The sequence below is a fragment of the Malania oleifera genome, chromosome 2, assembly GCF_029873635.1.
Source record: "Malania oleifera isolate guangnan ecotype guangnan chromosome 2, ASM2987363v1, whole genome shotgun sequence".
Lineage (NCBI taxonomy): Eukaryota > Viridiplantae > Streptophyta > Magnoliopsida > Santalales > Ximeniaceae > Malania > Malania oleifera.
Genome location: NC_080418.1, coordinates 81999076 through 82021140, shown reverse-complemented (window position 1 = coordinate 82021140; position 22065 = coordinate 81999076). Strand labels below are relative to the sequence as shown.

General features: G+C 39.2%; 1 protein-coding gene across 1 annotated transcript in view; it reads right to left on the bottom strand.

Annotated features, from left to right (window-relative positions):
* The window catches only part of LOC131148901 (uncharacterized), a 51102-nt gene extending 29633 nt beyond the window's left edge, over positions 1-21469 (bottom strand). The window contains exons 1-3 of the mRNA XM_058098864.1: positions 21236-21469; positions 20901-21073; positions 20770-20822 (exon numbers count right to left, since the gene is read on the bottom strand). Coding sequence (XP_057954847.1) covers positions 20770-20822; positions 20901-21073; positions 21236-21418 — 409 coding nt within the window. The 5' untranslated portion in view covers positions 21419-21469. The remainder of the gene's footprint in view (positions 1-20769; positions 20823-20900; positions 21074-21235) is intronic.
* Between the last annotated feature and the right edge of the window lie 596 nt (positions 21470-22065).

The window sequence follows — 22065 nt, the reverse complement described above, 5'->3', positions numbered from 1 at the left end:
ATTGCCTATTTTCCTCACCCTTTGGGGGCTCCTTTGATTTCGCATTTACTCTATGTAGATGACATTTTGATTTTTCTTAATGGGGAGAAACGATCCATGTGGCGTCTTATTAAAGTTTTGAAGATCTATGAGCAGTGGTCTGGCCAAATGATTAGCAAAGAAAAATCAGCTATCTTCTTTTCAAAGAAAATTCCAATGTGGCAGAGGCGGAGTCTGATAAGGTTAACGAGATTTGTGGAGGGTGTTTTCCCGGTCACTTACTTAGGTGTCCTGCTTGTTTCTTGGTGTTTTATGATAAGATCCGTGGCTCCATTGGTACAAAAAAAATAAAAAGTAAGGTGGCGGGGTGGAAGCTAAAGCTGCTCTTGCAAGGTGGTCGTCGAATTCTTTTAAAGCATGTCCTCACTTGTATGGCAACTCATTTGTTGGCGGTAATAGACATTCCAAAGGCAGTCCACAAAAAGATGAATTTTATCCTCTCAACTCTCTTTTGGGGTGAGATAAATGGAAAGCCGAAAATGAAGTGGTGCTCGTGGTCTAAACTGTGCAAGCCCACTAGTGAGGGTTGATTTAGTGTACATGATTTTGGTGAAGTTCAAAAATCTCTACATATGAAATTTGAATGGGCGCTCATGACTTTAGACAATCTTTGGACAAAATTCTTCCGTGCTAAATATGTGAAACAAGGACATATCTCCATGGTGGTTTCTAAAGACTCAAGTTCTCAGTTTTGGAAATCAGTCATGCGGGTTTAACCTCAAGTGACAGAGAACGTGCAGGTGAAGGCAAAGAATGGCAAGGGTTCGTTTTGGTTTAATAATTGGTTGGCTAGTGGCCCACTTTGTTTGCAATTTAATAATATTCAAAATCCTCTGCTTAATATTAAAGATGTGTGGGTGGATGGTGCCAGGGATAGGCAGCACTTAATGGAGTTGGTTGATAATGACAAAGCCGAAGAAGTCATTCAGAATATTGCTTGTGGTAGACTAGGTGAGGATATTCTAATTTGGAAACTCAATGATAAAGGAAGCTTCACATCGTCAAGTGCATGGGATTTAATTAGAGTCAAAAGGCCACATGTAAGGGTTATGGATTGGTTGTGGCACAATCTTTTGCCAAAGAAGGTCAGCATATGTGCTTAGAAAGCTCATTTTGACAGCTTGTCGTTGGATGAGAAAGTTCAATCCTTGGGAATTGCTCTTGCTTCTCGGTGTAACTGTTGCGAGCAGGGACAAACAAAATCCTTGAATCATGTGCTTTGCTCGAGCGAGATTACTATGAAGGTTTGGGATTTTGTCACTACAGCCTTGGGGGTTCCTTGTACGAGTGCAGTTTCTTAGATTTGTTGTGTACAACAATGGTTTACTTATGCTAAGAGATCGACTCAAAGGGGTGTAATCATTGGTATTTTTCCGATTTTAATAACTTGGAGACTTTGGGTGCGTCGATGTAGAGTTCGAATGGAAGGTGCTAAGGAATCAGTTGAAGGAGTTTGGTTGGCAATCAAGGTATGGCTTAGGAGGATTTTGAAGAATATGAGATCAAGCGGATCCCTTTCCACTCAAGATAGCAAAGTTCTAAGTGCTCTTAAGATTCCAATTATCACTCCGAAGGCACGGACTCCTTGTGTTGTTAGGTGGGGGAACCCTCGGGTTGGGTTAGTAAAGTTGAATGTAGATGGTAGTTGCCGTGGAAACCCAGGGACATGTGGAGGGTGTGGTGTGATTCAAGATTGCAGCGGGGCTTTCCTGGGTGCTTATTCTTCCTTCTTTGGCTATGGCACTAATAATAAAGTTGAACTTAGGGCCCTGACAGAGGGAGTGTGGATGTGCAAAGAGATAGGTTATACGAATGTGGAGATTGATTGTGATTCTAATGTAGTGGTCGATTGGGTTCGTTCTAGGAGATGCATGGTATGGTATTTGTGGGATTTTTGGGAAGAGCTTCTTGAGGCTCTTTCCATGATTAATTTCACCATTGCTCACCAATTCAGAGAAGGAAATAAGGCTGCGGACTTCTTGGCACGTCAGGGAATGGAAGGCACCACTATAAGATATCTAGAGTTTGCATCTTTACCCCGTCTAGCTAGAGACATAATACGACTTGACAAAATTGGTCTTCCTAATTTAAGAGTCTAATGTGGAGTTTTGTCTTCATTTTGTTTTCATTACGTTTCGTTTTTATCTGTTTGTAGCTTGTTTTGCTGGAACCACGGTATTCCTCTGCCATATATGAGGGGTTCTCTAATAAAGAAAGGAGGTGTCGCCCTCTTTTATTAAAAAAAAAAAAAAAAAGACTTGAAGACCTACAATGAATGGCATCAATTTCAGATCTCTCAGTTATTTCACTGCGGGGTGGACCCTTTGAAGAAGTAGAAGTCCACCAAGCTATTAAAAATTGTAATGGGGGTAAAGCACTTGGACTAGATGGTTTCTCCTTCGCTTTCTATCAGGCTAACTGGAGCCTCCTCAAGCAAGACATGTTAGACGTGTTCAAGGAGCATAGATCAGGAATTCGTTAGTTGCATCAATACCACTTTTGTCACTCTTGTTTCAAAGAAAGTTGGGGCTGCTAAATCAAGGATTTCAGCCCTATTAGGTTGGTGGGAAGCATTTACAAAATCATTGCCAAAGTACAAGTTGAGAGTTTCAAAAGAGCAATATCAGAAGTCATTGGTCAGTATTAGCATGCTTTTGTGGCTGGAAGACAGATTATGGATGCTGCCCTTATTGCTAATGAGGTGGTGGTGGATGCCTATCTAAAGGAGGGAGAAAGGGGAATAGCATGCAAAGTGGACATGGAGAAAGCATCAGACCATGTGCAAAATGGAGATGGAGAAAGCATTTGATCATGTCAACTAGAACTTCCTTCTTTATCTCCTCAGGAAAATGGGCTTTCGGGAGCTATGATGTAGTTGAATTGCTCAATGCATCAAAACCCCAAGCTTCTCAGTGCTCATAAATGGTTTCCCTTCTGATTTCTTTCACTCCTCGAGAGGCTTGAGACAAGGAAATCCCTTGTCCCCTTTTCTGTTTATTTTGGTTATGGAGGTGCTTAGCCTCATGCTAATGAAAGCTACTGAAGGAGGGATCTTTAGAAGTCACAAAGTGGGCATAAATGGAAGGCTTACAGAATTTTTTTCTCATCTTCTTTTCGCAGATGATACTATCATATTTTGTGAAGATGATCCCCTTCATATCCTCAACTTTCGATGCATTTTGTTAGGGTTTGAGGTCATCTCAACCCTAAGAGTTAACCTTGGTAAAAGTGAGCTTATTCCAATTGGAAAGAACACAAGTGTGACCTTTCTTGCTGGTCTTCTGGGTTGCAGGATGGGAACATTTCCCACTAATTACCTCAGTTTCTCCCTCAGAGCCAAATTCAAAGACAAAGGAGTCTGGGACCCTATTATAGAAAATTTTGAAAGGAGATTGGCAAGATGGAAAATAAATTTCTTGTCAAAAGGAGGCAAAATCACCTACATCAGGAGCACTTTGAAGAATCTTCCAATTTATTTCATGTCTCTCCTCCCCTTACTGGCCTCAATTGCAAGGAGATGGGAGGGAATTGAGAGAAAATTTCTTTGGGGAAGCTCAGGGAAGGAGTTTAAATATCACCTTGTTGGATGAGTAGTGGTCAAACAAACCATTTGTTTTCGAGGTTTGGGGTTGAAATCCCTCCTCACTTTCAATAAAGCCCTCCTTGAGAAGTGGTTATGAAGGTTCATGAAAGACTGTTTTCGTGGGATATTATTGTTTCTAAATATGGGCTTGAGCACAATGATTGGACAATTCACAATAGAAGGGGGTCCCTATGGAGTGGGAGTTTGGAAATTCATCAGGAAAGGATGGGAATATTTCATGGTTTTAAATAAAGGCCGTGACCATTACGTAACGCCGTTACGTAATGGTTTTTTGGGTTACCGATACCATTACACACCGCAAAATCGGTGGCAAGAAAAATCACAACCGTAGCGACCGTTACGGATCGCGACCGTTACGTAACCGCTACAGGACTGTTACACCAAAAAAATATTTTACTTCTTACTTTTACTTCTCACTTTTTCCCTCTCTTTCATATATCATTCTCAATATACCTAGTGGCAAGAGGGGAAAAAATTATAATGAGGATGACAATGATACAAAATTTACTATTTCTTTAAATACTAACAATAGATGCATTAATTAATAATTTGAAAATACTAACTTGTTAGGAAAATATTTTATTTTGATAATATTAGTAATGTGACATTTATGTTCTATATTCTTCAACTTCAATCTTCTTTCTTTTCTAGCTATTTTATATTTGTATTATTCGAATGTCTTATGTGTCTAATAGATTAATGGAGTGTATAATGTATTTTGTTTTATTAATTACTTTAGCACACACAAGAATTTGTTGTAGATAAGAACAATGAGAAGTATAAATATGCACACACACGTAATTTTTCTATCAATGGTGGTTTAAAACAAATGTAAACTTGTTGCCCTTACCAAACAACTTAGTTACATGAACTAAAGGATCCAAAATACACTAAAACTCTTTCTAAGAAGGACTAAAAGCTTAAAACATGCAAGTACGCTAATATGCACAAGGTTGTGCATGCTTCAAAAAAATTCACGGCCGTTACACCCGCTTCCTATTGTGTAACATCCGCTAATCCCGCTTCCCGTTACACCCATTACCGTTATGTTACGCTACCCGCTACCGCGATTTAAAGCCATGGAATGTTTACTTTTGACATGATGTTTAGCATGGCAACAGCAATTCTACAGCTTCCATCCCTTTCCATCTACACCTTAGCTTGTGACAAAAATGCCCTTATCAGTCATCGTCTCCAAATCACTGATCAGGGAATTTTCTAGGATATTCCTTTTACAAGGAATGGAGCAGATTGGGAACTTCAAGCACTCTCTGACTTTTATAAATTTCTCTATAAATTCCACTACCAAACATTCCCAAAAAACCAAAGTGGGCTTTGGACAAAAATGGTGTTTTCATTGTTAAAACTTTATACAAGAAGCTCTCATCCTTGGGAACAAATTGCAACAACTAACCTTGGATTCACATTTGGAGGACAGCAGACACTTCAAAGGTTGCCTTTTTTGTTTGGGAGTTCGTGCATGGAAATATTTTAACCCTTGACAATCTGCAGAAAAAAGGCTTACAATCACAAATAGGTGTTTTCTTTGTATGCCCGATGTAGAATCAGCCAAACACATTTTTCTCTACTGCTCATGGACAAGGAACTTGTAGAATTTAGTTCTTTCTTTGACTGGACAGCAGTGGGTTATGGCAAATACAGTTGGGAGGGAGATTTGGGCTTGGAAAGGCATCAGAGCCACCAAGGAGAAGCAAAAGGCTTTGAACCTCATCCCTCTCGCCATCTTTTGGTGTGCTTGGAGAGAGAAATAAGAGTCTTCAAAGATTCAACTACTTCGCTTCAGACTTGGAAAAACCAATGGATTGCTGCTGTCTCCAGTTGGCTTAGTGGGAAAATTGTTAATGATCATTATGTAATCCTTGATGTTTGTGACACTCTAAAAAGTGGTTGATATCTTGTACCATGGGTTGGCATCCACTTATGCCTTGCTAACATTAGTTTCTCTTTGCCGATCCAAAAAAAAGACTGTTGTAATTGGATGGATTATCATGTTTAAGCGAGAAAATGTTCAGCAGTTATTTTTCATGGAATTACTATTCTTGAAATTCTTTTATATTTTTCCTACCCAATGACGTACTAGAATACTATATAAAATGGCTATATGTGATTAAAATGGGCTTATATTTTTCATTCAATCAACCATCAATTAATGGTAATTGAACAATTTCACTTAGTTTACAACCTCATTTACAGGCCTGCGCTCATTATGATTAACTTGCTTAACTAATCTCTATGGTGATTAATAACAAGGAACCACCAGCAACAAAGTAATCAACAATAGCAAGCACAAGAAGGTCAAACTGACGTAGTGTGTGTGTTTATAGTAGCCAGTAGGATCCATCTTATTAGAAATTTGATAAATTAGGATTATTCACAAGGGATATTCTGTGGCAAAGTGTGATCCTCAAGCAGAAACGCAATGGTTGAAGCCTGAGGGTTTTGAAGGTACCACTGGGTGAAGCCTCACCCACTTCCAGGAAAAATTTGAGCAGAATAGATACAATAAGCAAATGGAAAGGGAAAAAATTCCATGCTGCCTTCTTCACTATCTTGACTAACATACATACATACAAGTACATGACAGCGGGCATTAAATGCACCTACAAAAACGACTATCTATTTTTAACTTATCTAGACTCAAAAAAGACCTCATAAATGAACGTTAGAACTAGACTTATAAATGCACTTTGTAAATAATAAACTTGGGCTTGTTAATCGTGGACTTGCGGGCTTCTTTCCACTTCTAGGGATTTGCACCAAGGAAAGCCCCATGTACTTCGCTTTTCATTGTCGTAATGGAGGAGCTCAGCGTCCTGCAACAAAATACCACGAGAACAAGACTTTAGCATTGGTTGGTGGTGCAAGAAAATAGCACACCTCCTCTTTGCAGATGATGTCTGTAACCTGAGGTGCATACACCTTTTCTTTGAAGCAATCTCTGGGTTTAAATTCAGCCATCAAACGCTCATACTTGCCACTACCCAACCTCTTCTTTTTACTGCAAGACCTGATCCAATAATAAATAAATAAATAGCCCAACTCCCAAAGGGGATAAAAGGAAAAAAAAAAAAAAACTAGGGCCGCCCCACCATATTCCATATTCCAGTGGGCCTATTGAAAAAAAAAAAAAAAAAAAGAAGTGGGGGTGAGGAGACTTCTCCCATACATCCCTAGTAACCTAGACCACGCCACCACACAAGTAAGACAAAGTGACATGTCACCAACCACATCAGATTCAAGTTGCCACATCAACAGGTTTGCCTTGTCATCACTTTGTCCATCCAACAAATTGACTCCAAACTGTGCCATCACTCACCCCTCCTGACTCAAGCAGGTTCCAATCTCATCTTCGTTCATCCTTTCGATTTCATCATCACTTTGGGTTAAGGGCTTCATGCACGATCAGAGAAAAATGAAAATAAAATAGAAAAAAAGAAAGAAGAATATAACACAACAATAAATGTGGCTCAGCAATGTGCCTACATCCAGAGATCTTTGGCAGAATTTCCACTATACTGTCAACAAAAACTGTATTACGGTTTCAAACCTCGTATATATTACCACCTTGCAAAAACCCCAAATAACCTCATAATACCATAGACCGTACTGCAGATAGCCCCTGTAACGTATTGCTAGGTATTTCCCATATCAAAAGGTTTACAAATATAACACTCATAGCTTTTTGTACAACCTTTGTCACTGCTAGATATTCTGCCTTGGAAGATTATGCAACAACCTTGAGCATGGAATTCCAACAAATAGGTCCACATACCATGGTATAGACATAACCCCTAGTGGACCTTTTGTTGTCCAAAACATCCTGCATATGTGCATCAATGTAACCGTCAACAAAAGTTGAATTACTCCCTTCACCACATCATTCCACCTAACATTCTTCTTCACCTCTAGAAAAGCTTCAACTCATTGTTTTTTAACCCTAAACATCACCAATTCCACAATGAAGTTTAGCACTCCATCAAAACCTCACCATTGAAAACCTTTCACATCCCCAAGCATGAAACAAAGTACCTTCTTCCATTTCAACTCCATCCAAACCCTAAAAAATGTCCTTGTTGACTGGAGCACCAATAACAAAAACAACAACAACAATAACAACAACAAAACCAAGCCTTAAGTCCCACTAGGTGAGGTTGGGTCCATAAATCGTTTTTCGCCAATTTATGTGATCATGGATAATTTCTTTCAAAAATTCAGGGCCATTAAATCCTTATTCACAATCTCATTCCAAGTTATTTTAAATCTACCCCTACCCCTTCTACTACCCCTCACAATAACTCACTCACTTTTCCTTACCGGCACACTATATAGCCTATGTTAAAAGTGTTCAAACCCATCCGAGCCGTCCCTCTCTTAACTTATCTTCTTGAAGAGCTATGTGTAACTTACTACGAATATGTTCATTTTTTAATTTATCTTTCAATGTTATACCATTCATCCATCTAAGCATTCTCATCTAGGCAACTTTCACTTTTTGAATATGTTGTTTCTTAGTTTTCCAACATTCTGATCCATATAGCACTAGACTGGGAGAAAGATTAAGTTTTTCAGGACAGATAATAGAACTGAGAACATGAACTCGAGTTTTAGAGAGTTCTGCGAGCAATATAACATAAAGAGACATTTTACAGTACGCCGGACACCAAAACAAAATGGTGTGGCGGAAAGGATAAACCGAACTCTAGCTGAAAGGACACAGTGTCTCAGGTTGAATGCTGGACTCGCTATGAACTTCTAGGCCGAGGCGGTGAGTATGGCTTGTTCCTTGGTAAACAAATCACCAAGGGTATCACAAGATGGGAAAGTTGCTGATGAGGTGTAGACAGGTAACGAGGTAGACTACTCCAGATTGAGAGTATTTGGGTGTCCAACCTATGCGCACATTCTTGATGAGGAGAGATCAAAGCTTGAGGCGAAGTCTAGACAGTGTGATCCCAAGAGGGGGTGAATTGGGTATTTTTTAAAAGTTTACGGAAGCTTAATCAATTTTAAAACTTATCACGTGCTCTAACTTTTAACAATTGCAGTATTCTCAAACGATAATCTTATCAATTTATATATCCTTAAATTCTAAAAAGTATAAACTAAGATTTAAATATGAAACCAAACTACACAATATTGAAAATACTTACAGCAAATATATTAATAAAAATATGCTCAGCCACAAAATAGTTTATGCTATAACTTGAATGAATAATAAACCAACACAATAAAATTCCCAGCAAATTAAATCAATACAATATTAGCAATTACTGCAGATTTTAATCAATAAGAATATTCACAACATTCACAAATCAAAGTAAATATGCTTGGAACGGTGCTTTTAAAGGCGTGAATGAGGCGTGCCTCAAGGCGTTTTAGGGCAAAAATGCACCAAGGCGTAAGTTAAAAGGCGCAAGTCCCCAAAAGCGTGCGCATCAGGCAAAAAACCTTACCTTTTTACGCCTCAGCATCCAGGAGTACGCCCTTCGGTATCCTCGGCCAGAACCTAGAATGCAGCCTCTGCTCTCTCTCAAAGCCTCAACGAAGGCTCTGCTATCTCTAACGAACCTCGACGAAGCCTCTACTCTCTCTCGAAGCCTTAACGAAGCCTCTGCTCTCTCTAACGAAGCTCAACAAAGCCTTTGCTCTCTCCGACAAAGCTTGACAAAGCCTCTGCTCTCTCCGACGAAGCTCGACGAAGCCTCTGCTCTCTCTTTCGAAGCCTCGACGAAGCTTGACGAAGCCTCTGCTCTCTCTCGAAGCCTCTGCTATCTCCAACAAAGCTTGATGAAGCTCGACGAAGCCCCTGCTCTCTCTCGAAGCCTCAACAAAGCCTCTGCTCTCTCCGACGAACCTCGACGAAGCCTTTGCTCTCTCCGCAACCCTCTCACCCTCTCGTACTCTCTGCCATTGTGTCGGCTGCAGCTAGCTTTGAAATTAGAATCTTAAGACATTTTTAATTTGGCATTTTCTTATGGCTCATGCTTATTTTTTTAATATATATTATTTGTGTTTGTTAGTTAAAACTTAAAATTGATATATATATGATATTTAAAAATTATGCTTTTATATTGTTTTCTATTATTTTAAGATTTTTCATTTTTTTATTATATATATAAATTGATTTTATTTACTAATTATTTTTAAAAAATATAGTCCCAAAATGCTTATGCCTTAAGACATACGCCTCTCCTCCGGGAGGGTAAAACACCTCACCTTATGCCTTTGCCTTTTAAAACACTGGTTTGGAAAGATAAGAAAGATAAGGTAGAGAGTGACACCAGATTTTTTACAAGATTCAACAACCGTGCTTATATCCTTGCCTTAAGCAACCCGCTATGAGGATTTACTATCCCTCCTTCAATAGGCGGAGAAGCCTCTCTCTTTTAGTAGGCAGAGATGCTTTTTACAAACCTCCTTCAGTAAGCGGAGTCGCCTTTCTCTTTTACGTAAGTGGAGTTACCTCTCTCCTTTGCTTGGGCGGAGTACCCCACCCCTTCACTAGGGCAAAGTCGCCTCTCTCCTTTACTTAGGTAGAGTTACCTCTCAATTAAAAACACTCTTTCTCTTGTTCAACAATTCAATACTCGAGCCGTCAGAATAAACAGCAGTTGTAACAACAAAGTTTGTACAAAAAGAAGCTGTCTGAATAGTGTATATGTACACAATCAAAACTAATGCACACTCAAAATGATATTGATACGAAGCTCAAAGTGTATGGCTAGGTTTTTTGGTTTTGAAAAGCTATAAGCTTGAAGAGAATGAACTTTGAAAACTTTTCGCAGTGTGCGGCACTGAACACAATCAATCTCTGTGTTCTATTGTATAATCGGTGTATTCAGTGATTAAAACACGTTTAGGGTTAGCTATTTATATGTATGTTTGAATTATAGTCCTTGTACGTGTTTTGGTAACTTAATAAATGAGAATCGTGAAGATTTTCTGCCTTTTGCAAAACTTATCGCAACGCTTCGGTCGACTGAACCATGTGTTCGGTCGCCCAAACAAATTAAAATCAGGATTTCCAAACTAGCAGTAGTCGTTCGGTTGACTGAACTCTAAGTTCGGTCACCTGAACTAACTGTGTCTGGAACTTTACTATGGCATTAGCCATTCGGTCAATTGAACATGAGGTTCGGTCGCCCGAACTCTCTGATGCCAGACCAGTTTGCTCAGAAATTCAAATTCCTTTATATTTTAAATTCCAAAAATGATTTTAATCTTTTGAAATAACATTTCAACTTTATAAAAATATTTTCCAAGACTTTAAAAGATATCTAGGGTCCAAATAAATAACCTAAGAGCTTCGTAACAAAAACCAACATGAGATGTACTTACATGAATTCCTATTGTACAATACACATAATAACCTATCTAGGTCTTCATGTCCTTAAGCTTGGTCTTCATCCAAGCTTCGTGTCAATAGCCATCTTTCATTTACTTGTGTGCTCATGGCTTTCTAATTTGCATCTTTCATTATGCTTTTATACTCTAATACCTATATACACGCTTAACAACACAATTAGATGCCTTGATTTGTCATTATCCAAATGAGATTAAGCCTTGTTAGGCCAACACGGTGCACCTTTCTAGGATATCAGAAAGGCGTGAAAGGGTTCAAGTTGTGGGATCCAGTGGCAAACAAAGTGGTGATCAGTATAGACATGGTTTTCGATGAGAAAGCCATGTTGCGGCGTACTTAGGAGGAAATAGAGAAATGGGCGCCAGAAAATCGTAGTGGCAACGAGCATGCGATTCAAGTGGAGTTGGAGGCTCAGCATAGAAATGCAGGGAGTTCTAACTCAAGAGATCAGCCGGCGGTGCAGGTGAAGTCAGAAACTCGAGGTGGCGATGACGATGTTCAAAACACAGGGATTTCTAGCTCGAATGACTAGTAGTTGCATCGCAATATAGCTGTAAACAAACCCAGATGCATCATCAGGCCCCCTTCAGGTACGGCTTTGACGATATGGTGTCTTATACGCGTATCATTAGCAACAGGGATCCAACTACCTTTCAAGAGGCCGTGCATAGCCAAGAGAAAGGTAGCTGGATGGGCGCTATGGTGGAGGAGATGGAGTCGTTACATAAGAACCAGACGTGGTACTTGGTGGAACTTCCAACTGGGAAGCGGGTGATTGGATGCAAGTGGATGTACAAAAAGAAAGAAGCAGTTTCAGAAAAGGAAAGAGAAAAGTACAAGACTCGCTTGGTAGCAAAGGGATAGTCGTAGAAGAAGGGAGTTGATTATGATCAAATCTTCTCTCCTGTGGTCAGGCACACTTCTATCAGGGTAGTGTTGGGACTAGTGGCGCAATATGACATGCATCTAGAGCAGATAGACGTAAAGGTGGCATTCCTCCATGATGATTTGGAGGAACTGATTTACATGACACAGCCAAAAGGGTTTGGCCAACCTTGATAAGGGCACTTAGTTTGTAAACTAAAGAAATCACTTTACGGGCTAAAGCAGTCTCCAAGGAAAAGGTACAAAAGGTTTGATGCCTATATGATCCGTATTGGCTACAGGAGGTGTGAGTACGATTGCTACGTCTATGTGAGGAGTCTTGATGACAGGTCTCTCATATTTCTATTGCTTTATGTTAACAATATGTTGATTGTTGCTAAAGACATGACTGAGGTAAATCAGTTGAAGACTGTTGGGAAAAGAGTTCGACATGAAAGACTTTGGTGCAGCCAAGAGGATACTTAGCATGGAGATTCACATGAACAGAGCTGCAGGGAGACTGTGGTTGTCTCGGGGTGACTATGTGCAAAAGGTGCTAGAGAGGTTTAGCATGGCTAATGCTAAACCGATGAGCACACCGTTGGCAAGTCCTTTCAGGCTGTCTACCGCCTAGTGCCCAAAGACGGACGATGAGGTTCGTGATATGTCAAAGGTCCCCCATGCTAGTGCAGTGGGGTGTCTGATGTATGCCATGGTATGTACGAGGCCGGACCTGGCACAGGCTATCAACGTGGTGAGCAAGTTCTTTTCGAATCTGGATCGACAGCATTGGGATGCGCGGTCAAGTGGATTCTCAAGTACTTGAGTACAACCGGATATGGCATCATGTTTAGTAGACAACAGAGTGATCCATCAGTGATAGCGTACGTTAATGTTGACTACGCAGGTAACTTGGATGACAGGAGGTCTACCACAGGATACGTATTTACCCTTGTGGGAGGACCTATTTGTTGGAGGTTTATGGTGCAGTTGTTCGTCGCCTTATCTACTACTGAGTCAGAGTACATGGTCGTGGCTGATGCTGCCAAGGAAACGTTGTGGCTCACAGGATTGGTCAGGGAGCTAGGTGTCTAGCAAGGTGGAGTTCAGCTGTAGTGTGATAGTCAAAGTGTCATCTACTTGGCAAAGAGTCAAGTGTATCATGCGAGGAAAAAACACATTGATGTGTGGTTTCACAGGATTAGGGAACTGATTGCTTCAAGTGAACTTCTACTTGAGAAGGTTCACACGTCTGACAATGCAGTTGATATGTTGACGAAGTCTGTCACAATGGACAAGTTCAAGCATTGCTTGGACTTGATCAACGTCTCCAGGTGCTAGATGGGAGACGGTCCCAATCTACTGTCCCGGGTGGAGCAGCGGGTATGCTTTCAGTTTTTCTCCTAAGTGGTGAATATTCACCAAGGTGGAGATTGTTGAAGATGTGGCTCATATTTGAGTGGAACGCATGCACCAGGGAAAGCTTAGTGATGCAAAGAACAAGGAGGATGGTTGCAAGATCAAACCGTCGACGGATTGGTCAACGATATCAGAGACGGTTTGCTCTCGATATCAAACCGTAGACGGTTTCAGTCTACAAGATTCAGCTCTCGGCAATAAACCGTCAACGGTTTTATTCAGCACAGGTTACAATTTTTAAATTTTGTGATCAATAGATTGGGGAGATTGGAGGATTTTCCTCCGAGGATAGTGACATGGATGATTTAGATGGGTTTTAAGGTTCCTGTACGCTTAGGGTTTGTATTTAATCAATATTAGTAACCCTAAAATGTAAGTTTGACATTGTGATAGTGAAAATTCAGTTACAGCTCCCATGGACATAGGCACATTGCCAAACCACATAAATCTTGTATCTTTGATTATTGCTTTTATTGATTCTCTCTATGATTGATTGATTGCTTGCTTCCGTATATTCATCATTGAGTGCGTGCATTACTTGTTCCACATTAGAATTGTGTGGTCTCCGCTGCGCATTCGCATCAACAAATTAACTATAATTCTAAAATAAACATAATTTTTTCCAAACTAAAATAAAAACCCTAGCTACAATATAAACATCTAAATTTCTCCATTGTGGTTCTCCATCAAACTCCCCCTATTTTAGAAAACTCGACCTCAAGCTTTGAAATGACGTAGTCTCTTTAACTCCATAAGCAACAACAAAGTCAAATGTGTAGGCAAATCAAAAGGGAGCATGAACTACATTGCATCGTCAATCACCATGGGAGATTATCTAAAAGATCCTCCAACTGCAAGAAACATAGATGGCCGCAATGTACTCCAATGAAACAAGTCCACCAAACAAGAAAACAATTTAATATCCAAATCTATTGGTAGCTCAAGCAAAAATGCATTTGGTCCATATTCTAGAATGATGGACAATGTTTCATTAGAATTGATTAAAGAAGATGTAGAGGGAGAAGATATGAGGGATGGAGGCACAAATTTACAAAATGGAGGAGAAATAAGGGGATATTTAACAATAGGATCCATGATTAAAGAAGTATCAACAAACTTTGGAGCAACCAATTATTCTCCATTCCTTTGTTTGGAAATGGAAATTTGAGGGGGTTAAAGAGCAAGGTCATTGACAAATGTATCTTTCACTGTAGTTGGCAACTCATTTTGAAGTTTGTTGCAAGTCTCAACAACCAAGTCTACTAACAAGACAAGGTCCATCTCTAGCCATGAAACACAAACAGTGTTTAGGATTACAAAGACAAGTCTAAAGCCATATTTTGATTAGAAGATTCATGACTCATATCTACTGAACAATCAAAAAATTGTGCACTAATAGTATGCAAATCACTTATGTAGTCACGATATTCAATTATGCAACAATCTGCCTCGGCAATTTTGATATTTGTTTGTTTATCCTCAACAAGTTGAGTTTTCTCTTGAACATCTTGGGTGGGCTTAGGACTACCTTGTGACCACAAAGATATTGATCTAATGAAACTCTTTAAAGATTAGAAGTGGGGTTGGTGCTGGAGAAACCTCTAAACTTCCAAAGAGCCATGTTGTAAGCCTCAAATAAAGTAATAGGGTGTTTTTGAAATTGCAAAATAATCTACTTTCTGAACATAATCACTCACTAAGGGCACAATGATAATTGTAATCAGTGACGCGAAAACAAAAGTGCCTAAGACTACGCAATTGGTCCACTAAGTACTTCCTCTAAGAATGTGGGGTATGTTTCTCTTTCAAAATATATCTCATTTCAAACCAAGTGGACAAGTGGCTCTCCAAGACCTAATCACAACGATATATGCTAAGTATACTTTTAACCATAATACCCTTACTAACTCACACTAACCAACACAGCAATAATGCTAAAAAACTACAGTGACCAGTAACATTCCCTCTCAAGCTGGAGCATTATTGCATTCTCCTAGCTTATTACAAATGTATTTAACACAAGGACCCTAAGGACACCCCTAGGGTTTTAGGGTGCATTTGGTTTGGTGGCTAAGACTTATAGGATAGAATTGGACGATATTTGACTGGACTGGCCAGGCTATGATTATTATCCCATCTTGTGTTTGAATTGGGACGGTAATGAATAGGCTAAATATTTAAGAGACCAAATAACCTTTAACAAAAAGAAGTAAAATTTTTATTTATCTTTAATTTGAACATTATGAAATCAGCACAATTAAATAAATAGTGGAAATCTTCTTTTGCTATCAAAAAAATAAAAATAAAAATGTGATTTCAATGGAGTAAGAGAGAGAACAATAAACAAGAATCCCCAAATCTGAACCAAAAATTACCAAAAAAGAATCCTTAAATCTGATGCCGAAATCCAGTAGAAGCAATTGTATCCTAGAGCATGTTTTTTCTTTTCTCTTCTTAGAAAATTGTCTCTAGTTCCCAAGAAAGTGAGGTGAGCAAAATCTGGGAAAGGATAGTTGGGGCTTGGAGTCCCCAAATCGCAGCTCAAGGAGCTGAGGACATCAATGGCATGAAATGCTGTGAGTGGTGATATTGTCGCTAAATGAGCAAACTAAATAATAGGGCATGCAAAGTGAAGAACTCATGTCTATTCTGCTCTATTCTTGTTTAATCTACTTCGTTGATCGTCATCGTCTCCTTTCACATGCAACTAGACCTAATCAGAAAAACACAATTCAAAACTTCATTTATATATCACAATCTGCCATTTATGACCAAATTTGAGCACAACTTGTTGCCAAGTCTGGCTGAAGAAGGAAGGGAAGAGGAAAAGAGGGGAGGGCTAACTTTGTCAAAGAAGACAACGGCAAGCCCCCGATGGTCTCAAGAAGGCAATCCAAGACAACCCCACTGCTAGCCCCAACAATGGCTGATCTTCGGCTAGTATTGGTGGGCACAATGTCAGGAGAGAGGGCAAGGAGAGAGGTGCAGGATAGAAAGGAAGGCAGAGGAGAGAGCAAGGTAGGGTATCGTGCTGTCAGGATGGGGGAGTAAATTGTTCAATTTGGACAATTCATGTGGCTAGCCAAGGCTGGCCAGTGGGGGGAAACAACCAACTCTATCCCACATAAATGGGTGAAGCCCCTCCACTCCATGGCCAGTCCTATTCTACTTTTGCATTCCAGCAAATATTGGCTAAAGGCCCTTAGCATAGCTAGCAAACCAAATGCTCAATTAGTGGACAAATCAGCAAGTATGAATTCAGACTTCACATAAGTGGTTGTTATGAACTTCTGCACAAGTTTCTCCCCAACAAAGTGATAATCAACTTCAGTGTGTTTCATCTGCTCATGGAAAACTGGGTTAGAGGCAACATGAACAACAGCTTGATTATGACACATAAACTCTATAGGGCGAGAATGTGGAAAACCAAGTTCCTCCATCATGTTTTTTCAACCAAACTAGCTCACATGCAGTGCGAGCCATTGCCCAATAATTTGACCTAACACTCAATCGGGCAACCATAGTTTGTTTCTTACTCTCCTAGAATACCAAGTTATCACCAACAAAAACACAATACCCAATTGTTGATGTTTTTTTCAAATGGAGGTTGAGCCTAATCTACATTTGTTTCCTTGAACACAAGTGTGACCCTGATCCTCATAAGAGGCCTCTCCCAAATGCACCATTGGAGTATCTCAAGATACAAATGACTACAATCCAATGAATTTTCCTTAAAAACTTAAGAAACTAGCTAACAACAATGTAGATATGATCGAGTGACAAAGATATTTCACTTTCCAATGAGCCTATGAAATCATCGAAGGTCAATCACCCATATCTCGCACTAATTTGTTGTTAAGATCCATGGGTGTATTGACAAATTTGGATCCCAATAGTCCATTCTCATCTAAAATGTCTAGAACATACTCCTCTATGACAGAGCGATACACCCATATGAGATGTAGAGACCTCTAAACACAAGAAATACTTCAACAGCCCAAAATGATTTGAAATTTGGTTTGTAAAAAATGTTTCGGGCTTTGAATACCTTGATCATCACAATACCATCCACATATATAACAAGAAAAATCCTACCAGAAGCAGTACAATGATATAATACTAAGTGATCTATTGCACACAACTCAACTACTACAACATAACAAACCAAACCATGCTCTAGGAAACTAATTTGGACCATACAAGGACTTCTTGAGCCAACACACTAATCCTGACTCCCTCTCAACAACAAACCCAAGTGGTTTCTCCATATAGACCTCCTCCTATCACCACATAGGAACACTTTCTTTATGTCTAATTGATGCGGAGGCCAATGACAAGTGGTAGTAAGTCAAACCGTGCACTTGAATATATCCTTAGCAACAAGGCGGATCTTCAAATGAGCCATGAAACCATTAGGATTGACCTTCATGATATACACCCAACAGAAACCAACCACAAGCTTCTCAAGAAGAGGTACTAGCTCTCAAGTTTCATTATCATGTAACACATGCATCTCTTCAACCTACAACACTCCACCTGCAATAGGATAAGGCCTTAGTGACAAATTTAGGAAAAGCAACAGTCGACGGAGTAGAAGTTAAGTAGTAATACGGGGGTGACAAGAAATCATAACAAATGAAACTAGAGACTAGATGTTGGGTACTTTTTTTAACAGAAATAAGAAGATCAATATCTTGGAAAATAGGATAATAAAGCAAGAAATCAGAGGTGTAGAAGTAGGAACTGGAGAGGGCTCACCTCCCTTGAGTCACTGTTGTGTGTACACTTGCAAATAAGGATGACCTAAGTAACGAAGACTCAAACTAGATGAAGATGTAGGAGGACTAGGCAAAGATGAAAGGTTAGGATCATAAGCACAATAAGGGACTAATACATTAGCAAGGCTCAAGGAATTATAATAGTATGGTGTAAACTCAAAGAAGGTAACATTGCCAAAGACTAGAGACTGGATGTTGGGTACTTTTTTAACAGAAACAATAAGATCAATATCTTGGAAAATAGGATAATCAAGCAAGAAATCAGAGGTGTAGAAGTAGGAACTGGAGAGGGCTCACCTCCCTTGAGTCACTATTGTGTGTACGCTTGCAAATAAGGATGACCTAAGCAACAAAGACTCAAACTAGATGAAGATGTAGGAGGACTAGGCAAAGATAAAAGGTTAGGATCATAAGCACAAGAAGGGACTAATACATTAGCAAGGCTCAAGGAATTAGAATAGTATGGTGTAAACTCAAAGAAGGTAACATTGCCAAAGACAAAAAATCAACATAAAGACGTGCTACAACATCAATAACCCCTTTGAGTACAAGATTAGAGCATAAAAATACATTTGATAGGATCCAAGTTATTCATTCCTAGAAATAACTAATGGACAAAAGACCCAACAACATATAGAGGGAAGAAATAAGAACAAAAGGAGTCAATGGGAAGAAAATTAAATAGGGTATTTTACCACCAAGGACAAAGGATGGTAGTTTATTTATGAGAGAGCAAGCAATGAGCACTGCATCTCCCGAAAAAAACTTTGGGGACATTCACTTGATATAATATGGTACAAGTGACTCGAAGAATATGTTGTTTTTCCACTTTACAACTCTATTTTGTTGGGGACTATGGGCACAAGATGATTGATGCTTTGTACCAAAGTTAGTCTTCATATGGGTAAACTGAAAGGAATTAGAATAGTATGGTGTAAACTCAAAAGAAGGTAACATTAGCAGAGACAAAGAATCGACATATTTGAGTATAAGATTATAGCAGAAAAATACATTTGATAATATGCAACTTATTCATTCCTAGAATTAATTAACGGATAGAATACACAACCAAATATAGAGGGAGGAAGTGAGAACAAACAAGCCTTTGAGAAGAGAACTACATAGGGTATTTTACCATCAAGGATAAAGGATGGCAGTTTATTAATGAGAGAGCAAGCAACAAGCACAACATCTCCCAAAAAAATTTGAAGACATTCATTTGATACAATATGGCACGAGCGACTTCAAGAATACGCTGTTTTTCCACTTTGCAACTCCATTTTGTTGGGGATTGTGGGGCACAAGATGATTGATTCATCATATCACAGTTAAGTCTTCTTGTGGGTAGTGAATTGGACACTGAAGTACTCCTTAGCATTACATCAAACTAAGTCCTCATTTGAGAAAAAAAGACATAAAAGATATTAAAGAACTCATAATGATCCTTCATAAAATAGAGCCAAGTCATCCTATGTAGTCACCAACAAACATAACAAAATATCAAAACCCCAACTTGGATGTGACACAACTAGGACACCAAACATTGGAATGAATTAACATGGAAGGTATGGTCACCCATTTATTGACTTCAGAAGCAAAGGGAACATAATAGTGCCCAGATTAGACACAAAACTAGTAGAAACTTGCTGTTTTCACTTGTCCTATGAAGGATGACCAAGGTCACAATGGATCTGAAGTGATGTAGCTGCAGCAATGCAGTAACTCAAAATAGCAAACTCCATGAGCCACATATCCCATGTCAATCATCTTCCTTGTCTTCAGAACCCAAGTAACAACTAAATAAGGGAATAAGGTTATAGAACTATTTAGCCCCCTCATAATATTACTAACAGGCATGAGATTGAAGGGGGATTTAGGAATGTACAAGAACGGAAGAAACACAAATTGAGCAAGGGCAACTTGAGGTAAGTTTCTATAATACTGGAGGGCAAGAGAAAAAAAATGGTTATGCCTATCTTATGTAACAAGGCACGCCAATACTACAGCATCATTCCTCCACATACTGCATTGAATGCTGAATTTTGTAGTCTTTTGGTAACTAGCCTTATGTAAGAGAGAACTTGAGAGACAAGGAAAAGTGTATCATGGAGCAGGGAGAATTGTAGAGTTTTAAATTTTTTTAAGGGCAAAAATATACAATAAAATCTCTAAATAGACTTTTTATTGAATCAGCAACGGGAAGATGTCTAGTTCAGTTATAGGTAATTCAACACCAATTATGAGGTTTACCAAACAAGACTGGCACACTGAATTTTAGACTATTAAGAGCTCAATCTCTATTAAGAGGCAGTCAAGAGCTAACAGGGCCTTAGTGAAGTTTATTTGTTAGTAAGCCCCTTAACTATATAGAATGTGTAAGTAAAATTCAAAACTGGTTAAAAGAGAAATATGCCCTAATAATACTTGTATAATCATTCGGGTTGAGGAGTTGCAATGTCATATCTAGAGATCTTGTGATCTTCAAAGCTGTTGGCCAAAATATTTATCAAGCATTCTTGTGGTAAGCTAAAAAGTCATCAGGTGATGACATTTTAGTGATGATATTGAGTTCTTTTTTCTCATTGAACAATAAAAACGAAAACAAAACAAAACAAAAATGAACAAAAACCACAAGATAAAAATACAAAGGTATGCACTTAAATTCAATCAAATATATAAACCTTGAGCCAGTTGCTTTGCCTCGTGAACGGCCTCATCAATCCTCTTCAAGTACCTGCACACAACGTAGTTGCTTCACCGGAACAATCACCGTTAGCAGATACCAGCAAAGAGTGTGAGGCAGTGGAAATACCAATCAAGAACGGGGCGAGGTCGAAGAGTGCCGCGCCAGTAATTGGGATCCACCAAACCAGCAGCATTCCTGAACCAGTCAAATCTTGACACTTTGGCCACCACAATGGGCACTCCATAGCCTTCCAGTGTCCGCGCAAACTTATCATAGTCACCTGAATTGTTCCCCAAACCCTGAAATAGAGAAGATGCCAACTCCAAGGTAATCAGTTAACAGAGAACGTAGCTGAAAATGCAGCCCATAAAAATAATCCGAAGCCAGAGGATGCAATGCAAATTGCGCATAATTACTCTCTTGTGTGTGTACGAGAGAGAGAGAGAGAGAGAGAGCATAACTGGAAGAATGACGGCGGGGCGGCAGCAGAAGGAGGAAGTGATGGATTGACGGGAAGAGCACCAGCGATGGGAAAAAGAGGGGGAGCATGAACTTGGCTTCAACTTCAACCGCGTGGGAACTGGGGAGAAAACCAGAGCCATTTCCTCCACAACTCCACAAAGCACCAGACAACTACCGTGCATAGTTTTATCCTCAACGGTCAATGCTCTAGGGTCCGTATTCGCACCGTCGCACGCTCGAAGGCCACGTTCGGGATGCACGACTAAATGCATGCCAATGGAAATGAGGAACCTAAACTATGATTGTCATGTTGGGTCACATCCCGAGAGAGTTTTGTGACCCCAAAGATTTTGAATTTATATTTATATTAAATTTAATTAAATTAAAATATAAAATTATATTAACATTTATTTAAATTTATCTAAATTCAAATTTAATATCATATGAGTATCATTGTCAATTTTACCATAATTTAAATTTTGCTTAATAATTTTGTAGAAAAAAAAAAGTGAAAGATATTAATCTTAATTGTCAAAGACTATCATATTAAGCAACATTTTAGTAAATCTTTCACTTTCTTACTTTGATATCTTTCTTCAAAGACTATTATACCTTATATGCAAGAGTAGTGTTAATGTAACACAAACCCATGATGACACAGTCCCATGTCGCCGTGGGTGCAACAGTGTGGAATGTTCTATGTCACGAGTTAAGCTTGTTCAGGATATTATGCTTGCCTGTGACCGCTTATCTCATGTGCTTGGGGTGCATTTCCATCATGTAAATACTAGTGTGGAGTTATTTTCTGCTAGTAGTTTATTTGTATACT